The 18,221-nt window shown below is 43.4% G+C and overlaps 1 protein-coding gene across 3 annotated transcripts in view; it reads right to left on the bottom strand.

Moving 5' to 3' along the window:
* Window positions 1-18,221, bottom strand: part of CSDE1 (cold shock domain containing E1) — a 74,006-nt gene that overhangs the window by 9,311 nt on the left and 46,474 nt on the right. For 2 of the 3 annotated variants that reach the window (XM_056558371.1, XM_056558372.1), the window contains 11 exons: window positions 14,938-15,022; window positions 14,708-14,836; window positions 14,184-14,309; window positions 13,874-14,086; window positions 13,029-13,169; window positions 12,005-12,166; window positions 9,263-9,370; window positions 8,602-8,777; window positions 8,406-8,518; window positions 6,606-6,725; window positions 6,006-6,185 (listed from right to left, as the gene is read on the bottom strand). In XM_056558371.1, the coding sequence (XP_056414346.1) occupies window positions 6,006-6,185; window positions 6,606-6,725; window positions 8,406-8,518; window positions 8,602-8,777; window positions 9,263-9,370; window positions 12,005-12,166; window positions 13,029-13,169; window positions 13,874-14,086; window positions 14,184-14,309; window positions 14,708-14,836; window positions 14,938-15,022 (1,553 nt within the window). The remainder of the gene's footprint in view (window positions 1-6,005; window positions 6,186-6,605; window positions 6,726-8,405; window positions 8,519-8,601; window positions 8,778-9,262; window positions 9,371-12,004; window positions 12,167-13,028; window positions 13,170-13,873; window positions 14,087-14,183; window positions 14,310-14,707; window positions 14,837-14,937; window positions 15,023-18,221) is intronic. The other variant, XM_056558374.1, reaches the window with a different exon arrangement.

Raw genomic sequence — 18,221 nt, 5'->3', positions numbered from 1 at the left:
TACAATGCTCAGAACAGAAGGAGCGCTATTGAGCTTTTGGAGAGAGAATTTGTTTGGAATGGAAGTCTGCGGCCATGTGCGTTTACAAAGCCCCCATGCTACCAGCACAGTGGACCCCCATGCTACCAGAACAGTGTACCCCCACACGTGTGTCCACCGTTTTGGCACCATGAGGGCTTTGTAAACAAACACTGCCTTCAATTCCAGCCAAATTCTCGCTCCAAAAGCCCAATGGCACTCCTTCTCTTCTGAGCCCTGTAGAGCACCAGCAAAGCACTTTACATTCACATATGGGGCATTTCCTTACTCAGGAAAAAAAGCCCCCCAAAAATGACCACCATTTCTTCTATTACCCCTTGTGAAAATGAAAAATTTGGGATAATACCAGCATTTTTGTGAAAAAAAAGATTTTTTTTAACACTTACCGTAAAATCTCTCTCGAAGGATCCATTGGGGGACACAGACCATGGGTGTATGCTGCTGTCTCTAGGAGGTATGACACTATGGCAACAGCAAAAAGTCGGCTCCTCCCAGCAGGATTTACCCGCCTCCAGGCCCTGTGCTAATCAGTTTTAGTACCAGAGCAATAGGAGAAGACCGACAGGTCAAGGAAAAAAAAAAAAAAAAAAAAAAAAAAAAACACGAACTGTCTGAGAACCAGAAGAAAAAAATATAACTGAACACACCCTCGGACAGAGAACCAAAGAGGAACCCAAAAGGGCGGGAGTTGTGTCCCCCAATGGATCCTTCGAGAAAGAGATTTTGCGGTAAGTGTTAAAAAAAAAAAAAAAAATCTTCTCTATCGGCTCCATTGGGGGACACAGACCATGGGACGTACCAAAGCCGTCCCTTGGGTTGGCAGATGGTCAGGCAGACTGCTGTTCCACTGCCGCCTACAGCACTTTACGGCCCAGACTAGCATCAGCCGATGCAAAGGTATGAACCCGGTATAACCGCGAGAAAGTGTGCAAAGACGACCAAGTAGCCGCCTTGCAAATCTGCCCCCCCAACAGCGATAGACTTTCGAAATGGAAGACCAGATCCACCGAGAAATGGTGGCCTTGGAAGCAGGTTGTCCCTTGCGACGACCTTACGCAAGGATGAAAAAGGAATCACACTGACGAAACGAAGAAGTGATAGAGAGGTAACACCTAACAGCCCGAACCACATCCAGTTTGGGAAGTAAATGCTCCTTAGGATGAGAAGGAGCGGGACAGAAGGACGGAAGAACAATGTCCTCATTGAGATGAAAAGCCGAAACAACCTTAGGCAAAAAGGAAGGATCTGGCCGGAAGACAACCTTGTCCTGGTGAAGCACCAGAAGCGGAGAACGGCAGGAGAGAGCTGCCAATTCAGACACTCTCCGAATGGAGGTGATGGCAACAAGAAACGCCACTTTCCAAGAAAGGAGGCGCAGGGACACCTCCCTAAGGGGTTCAAAAGGTTCACCTTGGAACTTGAATCTGGTTTTGGGGGTCCAAGGGGGAGAAGGTGACCGATAAGGAGGGGCAGCATGCGCCACTCCTTGAAGGAAGGTCCGGACATGAGAATTAGAAGCCAGAGGACACTGGAAAAGAATAGAAAGGGCCGAAACCTGACCCTTAAGGGAACTTAGAGACAACCCCAGCTCCAATCCCGACTGCAAGAAAGAGAAGACTGGGAATAGAAAAACAGACAAGACCTGAGCTTCACACCAACGAAAATAAGACCGCCAGGTATGGTGGTAAATTTTTGCCGAGGAGGGCTTACGAGACCTGAGCATGGTGCGAATGACTTGGGAAGAGAAACCACTGGCTCTCAAAACCGTGGTCTCAACCGCCACGCCATCAAATGCAGCGACTGTAAATTGGGATGGCAAAGAGGACCCTGAGACAGCAGGTCCGAACGAAGTGGAAGGCGCAGTGGAGTGTCGTCCAGGAGCCTGACCACGTCGGCGTACCACAACCTTCGGGGCCAATCCGGAGCTATCAATATGGCGGGAACGTCCTCCGCTTTGAGCTTCCTCAGAACCCTGGGAAGGAGCGGGAGGGCAAAGATAGGGTAGAGAAAACCCCGCCCAAGGAATCACTAGGGCATCCACAGCTAGCGCCAGGGGGTCCCAGGACTTCGCCACAAATGGAAGGATCTTCCAATTGTGCCGAGACGCGAAGAGGTCCACGTCTGGAATGCCCCAGAGGTCACAGATCTGCACGAAGACCTCTGGAAGTCCACTTCCCAGTTGAGCACACCCGGAATGTGAATTGCCGAAATGGCTGGAACCTTTATTCTGCCCAGATGAGAATCTTAGTCACCTCGGCCATGGCTGCCGAGCTGCGAGTGCCGCCTTGACAATTTGGCGTTGTCCGACTGGACGCGGACAGGGCGGGACTGAAGCAGGGACTCCCAATGAAGAAGGCAAAGAAGAATCACCCTCAGTTCCAAGATGTTTATTGGAAGAAGGGCTTCCCGGGGAGACCAGAGGCCTTGAACCGTCCAGTCCCTGAACACACCGCCCCAGCCCGACAGACTGGCATCCGTTGTAACCACCTGCCAATGGAAGGGAAGAAATGAACGCCCCTGAAGAAGGGGGGGGGGGGGCGGAGCCACCAGAGCAAAAGACTGAAGGATCCGACGAGGGAGAGCAATCTTGCGATCAAGAGACAGTAGATCTGTCCCATCGAGAGAGAATCGCCAGTTGAAGGGGGCGGTAATGAAACTGGGCAAAGGGTACGGCCTCGATGGCCACTACCATCCGACCCAAGCCCGAAAGGAGCGGGCTCCTGACAGGAGAGAGTCAGCCGTTTTTCTGGCGGAAGGCAAACCCGGGCAGAGGCAGTGTTGAATTGAAGTCCCAGGAAGATCAGAGACTGGGTGGGAGAAAGGACAGACTTGTCCCAGTTAACCATCAACCCGAAGCGATCCAGGGTCTGGAGGGTGAGATCCAAATTCTCCAGGGTCTGGACTCTGGTGGGAACCTTGATGAGAAGGTCGTGCAGGTAAGGGATCACTGAGACTCCTCTCGACCGCAACAGGGCTATCACTGGCGCAAGGATCTTGGTAAAGACCCGAGGAGCAGTGGCCAGACCAAAGGGGAGGGCTACGAATTGAAAATGCCCCTCCGGAACCACAAAGTGGAGGTACCGTTGATGGCCGGGAAATATTGGAACATGGAGGTAGGCATCTTTGATGTCCACTAAAGAAAGAAATTCCCCTTGTTCCATGGATGCCACTACCGAACGGAGGGATTCCATTCGGAAGTGGCGGATGAGAAGATGACGGTTGAGACGCTTGAGGTCCAGGATTGGCTGCACAGAACCGCCCTTCTTGGGGGGGGGGGACCACAAAAAGATTGGAATAGAAACCCTGAAAACATTCCCTTGGAGGAACGGGGACAATAACTCCCTTGAGAAGCAGGGACTGGAGAGCCTCTCGAAACTGCTTCGCCAGAGAAGGAGACCGGGAGGGAGGGAGGCAAATTAGATTCGGTAACCGTTGGACACCACATCCCTGACCCAAGAGTCCTGAATGTGTGTGGTCCAGATGTCTCGAAAAAGTAAGACAACCTCTCACCCGAGAAAAATCTGCAGGTGGGGGCATCACTTCAGAGATAATCTAGTCAAGGCGCTTGCCAAAAAGACGGGCACCAGTAAAGGGAAGCTCGGCTAGAGACCTTTTGGAAGCGGTATCCGCATCCCAAGCCTTAAGCCACATGGAACGCTGGAGGGCCGCCACGTGACCCACAGCAAAGGCAGCACAACGGGCTGACTGCATGGAAGCTGTGCACAGAAAGTCCCCAGCTTTAGAGCATTGGAGAACCAAAAGCAGACAGATCCTCTGGGGGGGATCCCGCCTGGACACCCTGACGGAGTTTTGAGCACCACATCGATATGGCCTTGGACACCCAAGCCGAGGCGATGGTGGGAAGCAGAGAAGAGCCTGCTGCTTCAGAGGCAAACTTTGCTACGGACTCCTTGTCCGTCGAATCCTTGAAAGCAGTCGCATCTGCTAGCAGCAGTGTAGTAGCCTTAGAGAGGAGGGAAATCGGTGGATCCACCGAGGGAGGGGAAACCACCTTAGAGCCAAGGTCCTTGTCGAATGGGTAACGCACCTGAACCTTCTTCATTCCTGGGAACCTCTTGTCCGGATGTTTCCATGCAGATTCCAGAAGGGTGTCAAATTCAGCTTGAGAGCTGTACCTTTGGAGGTGCCGGTTTAGCACGATTAAAGGATACTTCAGGAGTCACGTCCGAAGATCCTGGGTCCTCTAAGTGAAAGGTGTCTCTTATGGCCGCAACCAATGAGTTCACCGTTTCACACGCCCCCTGACGAAGCCCATACGCGAAACGTGCGTTGGGGTGTCGGTGCTTGGTGTTCCTGGCTTGTGGGTTTATGACAGGTAGTTTTCTTAGGCGTTCCTCTTTTCCATGTTTTGGTTTCTATTTAGCTTATACTACTGTATTGATGTCTCCTATCTTATATTTATGTATGCTAGACGCTATACTTATATTGTATTACACTAGGAATCTGCAGTTTTTTCAGTATTATAGTGTATATGCTCCTCACTGAATACCTGTATTACCCATACCAGATACACCAGCACTGTTTGTCTCCTGCCCATGGTCATCTTCTGCCTTTTATTTTTAATTATTTTAATTGTATGTCTTATTCTGTTTAATAAAGCTTGTTATACCTTTACGAAATATTATCAGTATCGTGGGTCTCTATTTTTCTGTTATATATTGGTACCCCCGGGACCTACATACGGCGATTAAATGTTTGCCGTGTTTGTTTGGCTAATATAACTAAAACTTCCAGCATGCCCTTTGGCTGTCCTTGCATGCTGGGGGTTGTAGTTATGGAACAGCTGGAGGCACACGGGTTGGGAAACACTAACAAGCTCTCAATGTTTTGCAACCAGTGTGCCTCCAGCTGTTCCATGTGTTTCCCAACCCGTGTGCCTCCAGCTGTTGCAAAACTACAATGCCCAGCATGCCTGGACAGCCAGAGGCTGTCTGGGAATGATGGGAGGTGTAGTTTTGAAACTCCTAGAAGCAGCAGTGAAGATCGCTTTACAGCTATCTTCACTGCTGCCTCTGATGTCGCTGCCTCCTCCACTTGCCTGCTGCCGACCCCTGCTGCGGTCCTCAGGTATGTTCCGCCAGTCTCTCCCTGCCACATTGTCCCCTGCAGCTCTCTGGGTCATCATCCCCCGCTCTGGCCAGACTTCTAGGGGTGTGCAGAGTGGGGGATCTGAACTTTCACCCCCCCCCCAGTCAGCTGAGACACTGATTGGTCAACAGGGACCAATAACAGTGATCACTGACGAGGACCATTTCACAGATGGTCCTGGGGTGTTTTGCAGAAGTGGTCTCCTGCCGGTAACAGCAGGAATTCTGCCTGTTAACCCGTGCGATGTGCGAACTAGCTGCATAACCTGACGTTTATATAAATCATTCTGCGGGAAGGGGTTAAAAGGGCTGAACTCTTTGGAAGAAGTCTACAATAGTGCATGTTGTATACCTAAAAATATGCAGTAAGCCCTTACACATCTGCAAAGACTTTAGAAGAGATTGTACCATAAGACGCTTGAAAGGTGCATTTGACAGTGTGAAAATCATACAGACAATGCATTCGAGCATACAAATAACTACACCAATCCCTGGGATAAATTGCACTAAATAGTTATTACTGGCATGTATGCTACAATGAGGTGCTGAAGTAGCCCACAAATATGTGAAAGTGAAGTACATATCTATAGTGCAGTTCATACATCGTATATACAGGTGACAAAACCCCATACCAATGGTACAGAAAACAATCCTATATTTCAGCCAAGTGGCCACAGACACTTGGGCACTTGTGCGCGCCCCCCCCCCCCCCCCCCCCCCCAACATACATTTATAATATAAATATCTAGACACACAACCACACTTATGGGAAATTGAATTCCATGATCTATTTGGGGACACTTAGCACTTTATAGGAGTGTACATTTCTATTATAATAGACATAAGAAGAAAGCTGACCTTGCTTGTTGGTTTCAGTGCCGTCTTCAGCTTCAGCTTCTTCCTCCTCCTCCTCCTCATCCTCCACCACCACCTCCTCCTCCTCCTTCTCCTCCTCCTGCTCCTCTTCCTCTTCTGCATCCTCCTCCTCCTTCTCAGCTTGCTCAGGAGTCTCTTCAGCTATCTTTTGTTTGTCCATTACTATTGGGTGAAGAGAATACTACTTATACAAAAGCATCAGTTAGTCTGTACTTTGGGGCACAGAGTATGTGACCTTTATAGATTTTGATTAGAAACACACTGGGAAGTTATACTTCTTTCACACTTTCAATTGAAGTCAAAGTGAATTACTGACATGAAAGCTCATTTTGCAGGCGTCTTAGACTAGATGTATTTTTATGGCAGGTTTACAGTTATTCAATTTCTGATTCTTGTTGGTTCAAATAAGGCAGGACTTGCATCCCCTTCCTACTAAACCCACGTCTGGGTCAAAAAGAAAAGTCAGTATTCAAGCTGTGGCATTACAATAGCAACATCGATTAAACCGTTAACATGCAAAATGTATACAAGACCAAAAAACCATTACATTTTAATCAAGGGGGGGCTGTAAAGAACACTTACCCTCTTCTATAAGCTCTATCATACCCTGGTATTCAGTCTGTGTTGGATCGACACTTCGTAAGGGTCGGACTACTTTACCCCAGTACACTGTTGGATTAACTTCATCAGTTGATCCGTTAACTAGCGGTAGCAAGGTACAAAGAAGGGAAAAAAATCCAGTTAAACTTTATTGACCACTTTTGACATAAGTTAAACATAAATAAATAAATGCATTGCAAGGGTGCCAATCGGAGCCCTGACAGGTACTTCATCTGTAAGGTCACAGTTTCATTTTTTCACTCCCCCCTCACCTTCTAAATATCATAACACTTTACATTTTCCACCTACAGACCCATATGAGGGCTTTTTTCTTTGCACCAAGCTTTACTTTGTAATACCATTAGTCATTTCACCACAAAATCTACAGCGAAGCCAGAATATATTTGTGAAAAAATTATAATAAAAAAAAAAGCCATTTTCTAAGTTTTGGGGGCTTCCGATTCTACCCAGTGCACTTTTCAGTACAAATGACACCTTGGGGGAGATTTATCAAAATCTGTGTAGAGAGAGTGGTGCAGTTGCCCATGGCAACAAGATTGTTTCATTTCTAAAGAAAACTGTAAAAAATAAATACAGCAATCTGATTGGTTGCCATGGGCAACTGCACCACTGTACCTCTGCACAGCTTTCGATAAATCTCCCTCCTTTATTTTGTAGGTCCATATGGTTACAAGGATACCCAATTTGTATAGGTTTTAGCTACATGCTCCAAAATTTGTATGTTTAAAGTTGTCCACTTCTGCCCAATAACTTATTTTCCCATATACGGATGTATGAGGGCTCATTTTTTGTGCCATGATCTGAAGTTTTTATCTGGTGCATTTTTATTTTGATGGCACCTTTTAAAATCGCGTTTTATTAATTTTTCTACTATATGTAGTAACCAAAAATACGCATTTATGGACTTTGGAAATTTTGTTTATACGTGCACCTTTGACCATGCGGTTTAACATTATACTTTAATAGTTTGGACATTTACAAACGCGGCAATAACAAGTTTAATTTTTTTCTTTTTTTTTTTAAATGGGAAGGGGGTGATTTAAACTTTTATTAGGGAAGGGGTTAATGCATATTTACATAATGTTTTTACACTTTAGTCCCCATATGGGATTATCCCATACAATCTTTAGATTGCTCTCCTAGTATTGATCAGTGTATGCAATGAGCAGTGTTATCGGTACTCCATTGCTTCAGCCTGGCAAAGCTGACAAAGCCTGGAGCACTGAACAGACGAACGGACGGAAGGTTAGACACCCTCTGTCCTCTCAGGTTACACTTTGGCTGTCCCGATCAGCCCACTGAGCTAACCGGGAATGGAAATGAACCGTTTTTAGATGCCGCAATCAACTTTGATAGCTGCGTCTACAGGGTTAATGCTGGACATCAGCCCGATTGGCAAAGTCCGGCATTAGCCGTGGGTCCTGGTTACAGATAGCAACCGGAACCCACCGGGCATGATGCACACTCAGCAGCAGCATCATCATCATACAGTGGGAGCCCGCAGTGGACGTACAAATTCGTCCATTTGCGGGAAGGAGTTAAATTGGTAAAATCAGAGTAAAGTCTGACCCCAAGAGGGGTAAAAAGCTGGCACCCACTGCATAAGGAGCAGGCCTAGTCCTTTATCCCATTTCATATGCAGTGATTGCCCAATTTCTGTAACATGTATAGGTGGTCACTAACAGGTTAAACAGTTTGTCTGCTGTCTAAACTATAAAGATTTATGAATGACAATACAGCAAAATCCATATCTACTCTTACCTTGATGAGCTTTAGTGACCCTCTCAGCGCTGACCTTGTTTCCTTTTCCTTTGGACAGGCAGTATTCCACCATATCCCCTAGGTCTAGCTTATCCACATCTCCGGAATACTCGCTAAAGCAAAAAATAAAAAAAAATTATGAAAAAACTGTTTAAGCCGACTTCTTACCCATGTAAGCTTTTAGTGTAAAGGTTACCTGTAGTGAAAGAAAATCTCTTTATCATGATTTGCAGTTTCAATGAACCCAAAGTTATCTTTTAGCGTGGCCACATAACCATGAAACCTTTTACTGTTGGAACTTCGCCCAAGAACTTTCATGCTGACTGCACTTTGCTGGCCAGTCCTTTTGGCTTCACAAATGCTAAACTCTACCTAAAAAAAAAAAAAACAAGACAAGACACCAATTTAGAATAAATAGTCTACACACTCTGCAAAACCATTTAAAAAGGGATATTCTATTTCTGTAAAACTTATCCCCAGGAAACAGCTCTTACAGGGCACTCCAGTACAAACCTTTCGAGAATCTGGTTTCAGGAGTAATCGGCTATTCACAGGCCATAGCAATGTCCCATCTTAGCTTGTGATTGGCTGAGCGGGCTGCCACACCTGAGACCAGTTTGTTTCAGAAGGTCAGGGATAAAGAACTCAGAGGTAAGACAAGCCCCATTCTGGAGATTGCAAGGAAATTAATACCGGGGAGAAGTTTTATATAACCCCTTTAAAAAGGTTGCCACCTGTAAAACCCAGCCCATCAGGTTTTTATGTAGCATCAAAAGTCCCCCCAAAATTATTCTTATACATATGGAGCATAGTACAACGCTACTAAACTGTGCAGCAAAATGCTCCAAGAAACTTACCTTGTCTCCAACTTGTGGAGCAGGTGATCCTTCCAGATCTTTGAGGTGATAGGACACAGTAAGTCTGATGCCACAGTCTTCATATGAGATGATTCCTTCTTCACCTTCCTGAAGATGTAAAGTGAAAAAAAAAAAAAAAAGAAGAAAAAAGACTTAAAAGTGAAGTTGATGGGTGCATTGGGCATACACAAGGGTCCTTGACTCCTGATTACTAGGAGGATTCTCAAGTTTTTATTCAGGATACGGATATTTTGCCATATTTATGCCACAAGCCAATGTAACTGGGCATATGCCCCAAACCCCATAAAATCTGCAGAGCTCTTGGGGGACATCCCCTTAATGGCTATAGTTCTAAAGCAAATATAAAAATCTGTACTTTTATACTACTTCCTTGGCAAATAAGGCAGAACTAGGATTTTTATTTTAGTTCCGTTTCTATTCTCTTCTGTCCCTATTCACTGGGAATTGTCATTTAACAGTAGGTAAATAGGCAACACCACAACTTATTTTTAGTAGAATCTGGGTCAAAATATGCATCTTCGATTCATAAAGCAGCATTCCCATAAAAAAATCCCTAAACACACACACACACACACACACACGTTACAACAGACAACACACCAATTGGTAAAAACTAGGAGAAAACGTGCAAAACAAACATTTTGTTTCAGTAGTTTGTTCTAGACTTTGTTTGTACCTTAAAACTGGACCCATGAATCCTGACAACATAGGAAAATTTTTACCAGGGATAAATCAAACGCACCATGCATGCACAGCCACCACCCCATTCTCTATGGGGATTTGTTGCCAAGGACATGGGGAGGTGCTTGCATTTTGGTATAACCCCTGTGTATGGTGCCAAAGCTGTTTTAGGCATGTTCAGATGGAGCAGATCCACAGCGTATTTTACGCTCCGGATCCACTGCTGAGGAACCCCTACAGGGTGCCTCAGATCTGCCTGCTTGAAGCAGCAATACGCTGCTACGAGCAGAGACACTGCCATGTGCGAGTCGCCATGCACATGTTCAGTATACTCACATCACGGCTGCTCTTGGTCTAGCTCAGGGAGCAGCCGGTGTGCGAGTACACTGCACATGAGTGGCACCTCTCACATCGCAGCAGTGTTTCTGCTCGTAGCAGAGGATTTCCACTACGAGCAGGCACATCTGAGGCACCCTGTAGGGGTCGATCCGCAGCGTAAAATACGCTGTGGATCCGCTCGTCTGAACGTACCCTTAAAGAGTTACTATCGTTAGAAACATTTAACATTCCCTTAAGAACTAGGAATTTTTCCAAATATACTTCAAAAAATATATAATTGCTAAAAGATGTGAAATTATTTATAAAAATGCCCAATAGGTTTAATTTAGCAAACGAATCCTATTATCCTAACCTTTCTGGTCCCAGCAACTAGAAATCTGGACCTGTTTGTTGAGAGGAATGTGGTTATCTCCCTGCTCTGCTCCCTCCAGTGCAGTGTATAATCTAGATTTCATCAGTGTTAGCTGAACCCCTGTGACCTCTAGACAGCTTGCAGCCATTCAGAAGGGGAACATTTCTATGCACAATGACAAGCAATACAAGGTGCTATACTATTTATATGCAGAATAATTTGTTTGGTTTATTTTTGGCATAAAACTCTTTCTTGCATACTTGCACCATGTTAGGTTCCCCATTGCTGCTTTAGAGTTATATAAAATCATGCACTTTAGGCAAAAAGCTTTGCAAATGTTTGTGCAGGCCACACGATAATGGAGAGGGTGGGGAAGTAAAGGAGCAACCCCAACTCCAGGAGCAGTGCCAGAAGAGTGAGCACAGAAATATACCGTATTTATCGGCATATAACATGCACCCCCATTTTAACAGGGAAAAGTCAAAAAAATAAAATAAAAAAGATGACTTGGACTAAATGCCACATCACTCTCCCCCCCCCCCCCCCAACTTTGTTTCTTTTGCACCCCAGTTTGGTCCCCTCACCTCCAGTGCCACATAATTCCTTCCCTTTTATCAGTCCCTGTGCCACATTTACCCCTCTCATCGCCACCCCCCCCCCCATGTCTCATCATTTCCCCCTGTCATAGGCCACCACTAGCCACAGACATTAAGCATTTTGTGCCTCCCCCACCAGAGAGACACACGGACACAAGTTTTATTTGTTTAAAAAAAAAAAAAAAAAAAAAAAAAAACCTGCCACTAGGTGTCTCCCTACTTGCCATAGCAGATCCAGCCCCCCCCCCCCATCCCCCATCTTTTGCACAGACTTTGGACTCCTGCTGGCCTGGCAGAAGTCCAAAAGCAGGAAATGCTGAGGGGGGGGGTGCAGCCTTATCCAATCAAAGCTCATCTCACACACTGAACTGCTCTGGGCTGTCTGTAGCAGAGTGAGGGAGGAAGGAAGTTCTCCCCTGTATAGCTTTATATGATGTCACGCCTGCTGGGTAACGCCCCATGCCAGTCTGTGAATCTGACCAAGACTGAGCAGAAAATACAGAGCAATATCAAAGTAGAAAAATAAAAAGTGAAAGTAGGGGGTGGTTTATCATGATGGGGCAGTGAACTGGGAGGTACTGTTTAACAACAACAACAACAACAACAACACCATGCTTATTAACTTACCTTTTCTTTTTTCTATTTAAAAAAAATATATAAAAGTAAATTTAAATATATGAATTTTGTTTTTTGTTTCCAACCACAGTATTAAAATATATGGAGAAGAGGAAAGTTAAACAAAAGATGTATTACCTTTTCCTTTCCTTTATTTGGACTACTGGACTTGGAGGCAGCCGTTGCTTCTTGGTCGATAATGCCAACAAAACGATGATCGGACTGGGTATGGAATGAAACTGTTCCTTTCGGGAGCTTTTTAATTCTGATAGCATGATTTCTCTGGGCAGAAAGCATGTCCTGTAATAAACAATTATACTTCGTTAGAACACGTACATTTTTGGTGAAAGTGTTACAACACAAACGCCTCTTTGCAATGTTTACAACTTAAAGGGGTACTCCGACATCAGATAAAACAAAAAAATATTGCAGATGTATATGGCATTTCTTACCTGTCTGCCCTAGGAAAAAAAAAATCATTTGTTTTGAGATCTTAGTTTAAAACTTCCTAGCTGAGCAGTTGCTCAGTACAATTCCCAGCATGCATGGCTTTCCTTCAGCTCACAGCCCTCCCTCCTTGCTTACTTCCCTCCTGTCCGTTCCCCACCCAGAGCTGTTGCAGAACAGCAGAACAGAGGTTCCAGCAGCTGCTGAATGTGTTTGTCTGCTCTTCTCCCTGTGGCATTGTTCAGCACAAAGCAGCATGCTATAAACCCCTCATTCTTCAATAAAGGTCCCAATAAAGTTATAAATGTATGACAGGTAGATGGTGATGTAGGCTGTAAGGGGCTGGTCAGAGGTGGGGCTAGAAGTCAGAGACAAGATCCAGTCAATCCTCCTGAGGCCGTAGAGGATGATGCATTGTCTTAGAGAGGGAGAAGAGAGCGCTGGCTACAACACTACATTAAAAGTGAAAGAACTACACAACTTGAATCATGCAAAAGCATGCTGAAGCCAGTACAATTTGTGATGATACTATATTAGTAAAGTTATTTATCTTGGGGTGCTAGTCTTATTCAAATTCCATTTTCTGAAACCGGAATACCCCTTTAAAAACACTAGCAATGTGCATATTGAGCGGAGGCTTAGGAATCTATTATATCTAAGTGTACGACACAGGAGGATAGGAACAAGATTTCTGAGTGGGGGAAAAACTACTTACAGGGACAACAGTAAACTCCACTTCATCTGAAATATGAAGCTGGTTTCCATCCAGGACTTCACTGAAGTGAAAGAACATTCTGGCATCCCGATCAACGCATTTTATAAAACCAAACCCATCCCTCATTGCTGCAATCACACCCTGTGAAAGGGAAATGGCTACATCAATTATCATCACCAGATTTTCAGTCTCCACACCATATAGTCAAACTGGCAGAGCCGAGGGGGGCGGGGGAAGTGAACTAAAGATTGTCACAGCACTTAAAAAGGAAAAACATCTAAAGTGATAAGGCCATGTTCGGTCTAACTTGCAAATATTCCTAACTGGAGAGAATGGGAGAAGAAAAAAAAAATTAAAAAAAAATTAAGCTGTGTCTACTGGTTTCCAACTAGTCCAAGATCTGGATTTCTTGTCAATCACCCAATTCTTGCCAAGTTTGGTGGCTTAGGCCAAATTCACACTGCAGTCAAGCAGGCACTTTTTATTAGCTCAACTCTTGTCTTTTTGACAGACTGGCCGATGGCGCTCCATTTACTGGAGCACAACAGCAGTGTGAATCATCCCTTAGTAAGAACTTTGGCACAAACGGATCGTAATAAGATTGCAGACTACACCAGGTTTTTTGTCTGTTACAATGGAGACACCTAGATCTACATATAAAAAGTTGCAATAATGCCCCTTACACTGGCTGGAAGAAATTAAGGTGGACATACAGTAGCCTTTAACATGAGAACAACATCTCCATAGAATTTTTTTTAATAAAGATTTGTTACAAGAAAACATGTATTTTAAAGTGGGGTTACAATAAAGTTATACATTAGAAATTATAAGAAACTGTTACTAACCATCTCTCTTGACTCATCTGTAAACTGGAAGGTATCTAGAAGAACCTCAATATTTGTGGCACGTTCCAATTTGTCACGACGATCTGTTGAAATGTTGAATCGCACATGATCACCTTCCAGAAGGGTGACCTTGGATTTTGTATCTTTATCTCCAAAAGGAAGCTCTTTAGGTATCACAAAGTCAACTTTTATACGCCCTGGTAAAGGATCATTCTAAATGTAGTGGACAAGAGGGGGGGAAATGATCAGTATCCTACACCACAAATGCACACGGGTGTGAAATAAAGTAACTTAGAATTCTTAACTTTACCTGGTTTTTGTTTGGTACTTTAGGGATAACTTTGGTTACCACTCCTTCAAAGTGTTCTATGCTGATATCTTCAAAAATAACAGTTCCTTGAGCTAGAAGCCTCACATCTGTTGCAACCTCTTTACCCTGCAGACAAAAAAGGAAAAAAATAAAAATAAAAAATAAAACACACAGATGTGTCACATGTTGAGATTGCACTGGGTCCCTATCCTAACATCTACTGCAAATTGGACCTTTGACCTCCATAGAATAATGCAGTGAAAAGGTCGGACTTGATTGACAGTCAGGGAGTGAGTCGGACACTTAAGGCGGCTGTAACTTGTGATTGAAGAGTTTCAGTATTAGACCCTCTTCGATGTCAACTTAGTAAGTGGTTCTAACAATGACAGTGATGCTTTATAAAACACTTGTTTTGGGGAGCTTTACAGGATAAGCTGATTTACATAAGTACAAGCACTATTTGTGGCCATTATACAACTCGTAAATGTCAAACAGTCCAAAGGCAGAAACTGTTTACCACATACATTTCGATCCTTGATTGTGAATTCCACATCATCTCCAGGTTGTAAGGCTTCAAGGTCTCCCTTAAATTCACTGTAGTGAAAGAATATCTCCTTTACAACATCTCCCCTTTCAATGAACCCAAAGGCTTCCTGCAAAGAGGGAAAAATTGGATAGTGGTGAAATCATTTGAAGAGATGTTCAGATTTTATATTTATTTTGTATAAAAATGTAAATAAAAATGTCAGCTTACCTTCATGGCACACACCACACCCTGACAACGCATTTGCTTTCTTTTCATGAGCAGCATGATGTTTCGAGCACTTACTGCACCGGTGCTAGAAGGGGGGGAAAAAAAAAAGCACTTTAAAGTCTGGTAATGACACACACACACACACACACACTCATTAAGTACAGCTTCTATAATGACAGCGATTGTTCCATAGGACTGGCACCTAGCAAATGTGGTACCAATGTTCCAAAAAAAAAAAAAAAGTCAGAAATGGATCCTGGGAACTATAGTCTAGCAAGTTTTACATCTTTTGTGGGAAAAACTGCAGCTGACCATTTGGGCACAGACATAGCATATTAAGTTTTATGTGTATAAATGAAAGGTTATGCTATTGGGGCATATAAACAAAATGTACAATTGTGTGCTAAATAAGACCTTATGTAAAACCTCTACTGAAATAGACTTGGGTGTACTGGCGGACAATAAATTCAACTTTAGTTATCAGTGCCAAGCAGAGGCTGTCAAGGCTAACAAAGTAATGGGATGTATCGAGAGGTATACAGTCAGACCACATATGGCGTATTGTGTCCAATTCTGGGCACCTGTATATGAGGAGGACATGGCTGAACTGGAGCGTTGAACTGGGATTAGTTTAGAGAACAGACGTCTTAGGGGTGATTTATCAGGATAGAACATTGATCCAGGGATTTATTCTTATCGCCATATTAGGGATGGGAAGAATTTTTCCTCAATGGGCATTTTTTTGCCTCGCTCTGGTTTTAGGTTGAACTCTATGGACTAGTCTTTTTTCAAACTTACAAACTGTGCAGTGGCGAGTGTACTTTATACATTTTTTTTTTTTTAAACCCTTAAGGACAAAGCCAATTTTCATTTTTCAGTTGTACTATGCGATAAATCCTGGCGAAACCAAAAATTATGCCATTTGGCAACCTTTTTGGGGTTTAATTTTTATGCAGTGTACTTTATGATAAAATTACACTAGTTTGTAGGTCAGCATGGTTAAAGCTTTTCTCAACAAAAATTAGTATACAGGGCTGTATGAGGGCTAATTGTTTTGCGCCGTGATATACTTTTTCTGATATGATGCGACTAGAGAGGAGCGAACTTACAGTAAATTTGATTCGTCACGAACTTCTCGGCTCGGCAGTTGATGACTTTTCCTGCATAAATTAGTTCAGCTTTCAGGTGCTCCAGTGGGCTGGAAAAGGTGGATACAGTCCTAGGAGACTTTCCTAGGAATGCATCCACCTTTTCCAGCCCACCGGAGCACATGAAAGCTGAACACCTTTTTTGCAGGAAAAGTCATCAACTGCTGAGCCGAGAAGTTTGTGACTAATCGAATTTACTGTAAGTTCGCTCATCTCTAGATGTGACCAAAAAAAAAAAACATTTCAGCATTTTTGGTGTTTGTATTTTTTTACATTAGATGCTGCAATTGGCATCTATCACAGCATCTAAAGGATTAATGACAGCTCCTGCGCTCACCTTCTATTACCTTACCTCTCCAGGACAAACATTTACCCCCTGGTGTGTTAAGTACCAGATGACAAGTGGGTACACGTATGCCCAATGTAGTCCAGGGGTTAAAGTGACACTAATGCAGTGTTTTCCAACCAGTGTGCCTCCAGCTGTTAGGCCAGGTTCACATGGTCGGAATTTCCGTGCCAAATTCCACACAGAAATTCTGCTGCAGCAGAGTTCCGTTGAATTCATTGAGATTCTGCTGCACTGTAAGCATATTATGCCGACACCCATAGTTTTTCTGTACTGAGATTTTCTGTGTGGACATTCAGACGTGTGAACATGCCTGTCAGTCTTAAAGAGTACCTGTCCCCAAATAAACTTTTCTAAACTAACTCAGACTATGTTCCCTAACTATTCCTAGCACTCCTCCCACCCATAGAAATAATTTTAGAGCTTTAAAAAGCTCTAACTTTCTTCTCTCTCACATAGTGCAATCTGCCAAGCAGGAGAAAGTGGGCGTATCCCAGCAGGCATATCACGGAAGCCTGCTGGGGGACCACAGCAGTGCTGTGATGAATAGAAGACCTCAAGCTCTGTGCAGCAGCTTTCACCATCTTTCAGTGAGACTTTTTGCAGCCTTAAGTCTGTGCAGCTGTCAGTGAGGTTCTTTGCAGCTCTCAATCAAGTTCAGTGCAGAGAAACACTTCCTGAGTTTGGTCTCCTGCCATTACAAGCAGGAGACCAACATCTGAGATTTTGACCAGACTGAATGTGTTCTAGCCAAGGATAGAGACCCCCAACAGCAAAAAAAAAAAAAAAAAAAAAAAAAAAAAAGTTAAAACTTTAATGGAAGCCAGTTAAAAAAGTTATTTGGCATAAAAGGAAACATTCAAAATCATGTTTAACCCCTTAAGGACTGAGCCTTTTTCACCTTAAGGACCGAGCCTTTTTTGCAATTCTGACCACTGTCACTTTATGCATTAATAACTCTGGAATGCTTTTACTGATCATTCAGATATTGTTTTTTCATGACATTCTACTTTAACATAGCAGTAAATTTTGTCGTTACTTGCATCCTTTCTTGGTGAAAAAAAAAATAAAAATCATGAAAATTTTTAAAATTTAGTATTTTTATAACTGAATCTCTGCTTGTAAGGAAAATAGATATTCCAAATACATTTTATATTGATTCACAAATATGTCTACTTTATTTTGGCATCATAAAAGTTTTTACTTTTTGAAGACATTAGAGGGCTTCAAAGTATAGCAGCAATTTTCATGAAAATTTCAAAATCTGAATTTTTCAGGGACCAGTTCAGTTTGAACTGGATTTGAGGGGCCTTTCTGTGAGAAATACCCCATAAATAACCCCATTATAGAAACTACACCACCCAAAGTTTTCAAAATGACATTCAAAAAGTATGTTAACCCTTTAGGTGTTTCACAAGAATTGCAGCAAAGTGGAGGAGAAAAAGCAAAATCTGCATTTTTTTTTTTACACTAACTAACTAACGTTCTTGTAATGTTCTTGTAGCCCCATTTTTTTCCATTTTAAAAAGTGGTAAAAGAAAAAGACCCCCACAATTTGTAGCCCAATTTCTCTTGAGTACGTAAATACCTTTATTTAAATAAAATAAATGTTGACAAAGTGCTCTGTGGGCTGACAAAAAAAAAAAAAAAAGGCATACTATTTTGGAAACTTCACCCCTAAAGGGACGTAACAAAGGGTATAGTGAGCTTTAACACCCCACAGGTGTTTGACGACTTTGAATTGAATTTGGACGTCAAAACGGAAAATTAGATTTTTTAAACACAAATGA

This window comes from Hyla sarda, chromosome 2 (assembly GCF_029499605.1).
Source record: "Hyla sarda isolate aHylSar1 chromosome 2, aHylSar1.hap1, whole genome shotgun sequence".
In the NCBI taxonomy this organism is placed as follows: domain Eukaryota; kingdom Metazoa; phylum Chordata; class Amphibia; order Anura; family Hylidae; genus Hyla; species Hyla sarda.
Note: the sequence above shows the minus strand (reverse complement) of the source record. Positions and strands in the feature narration are given on the sequence as shown.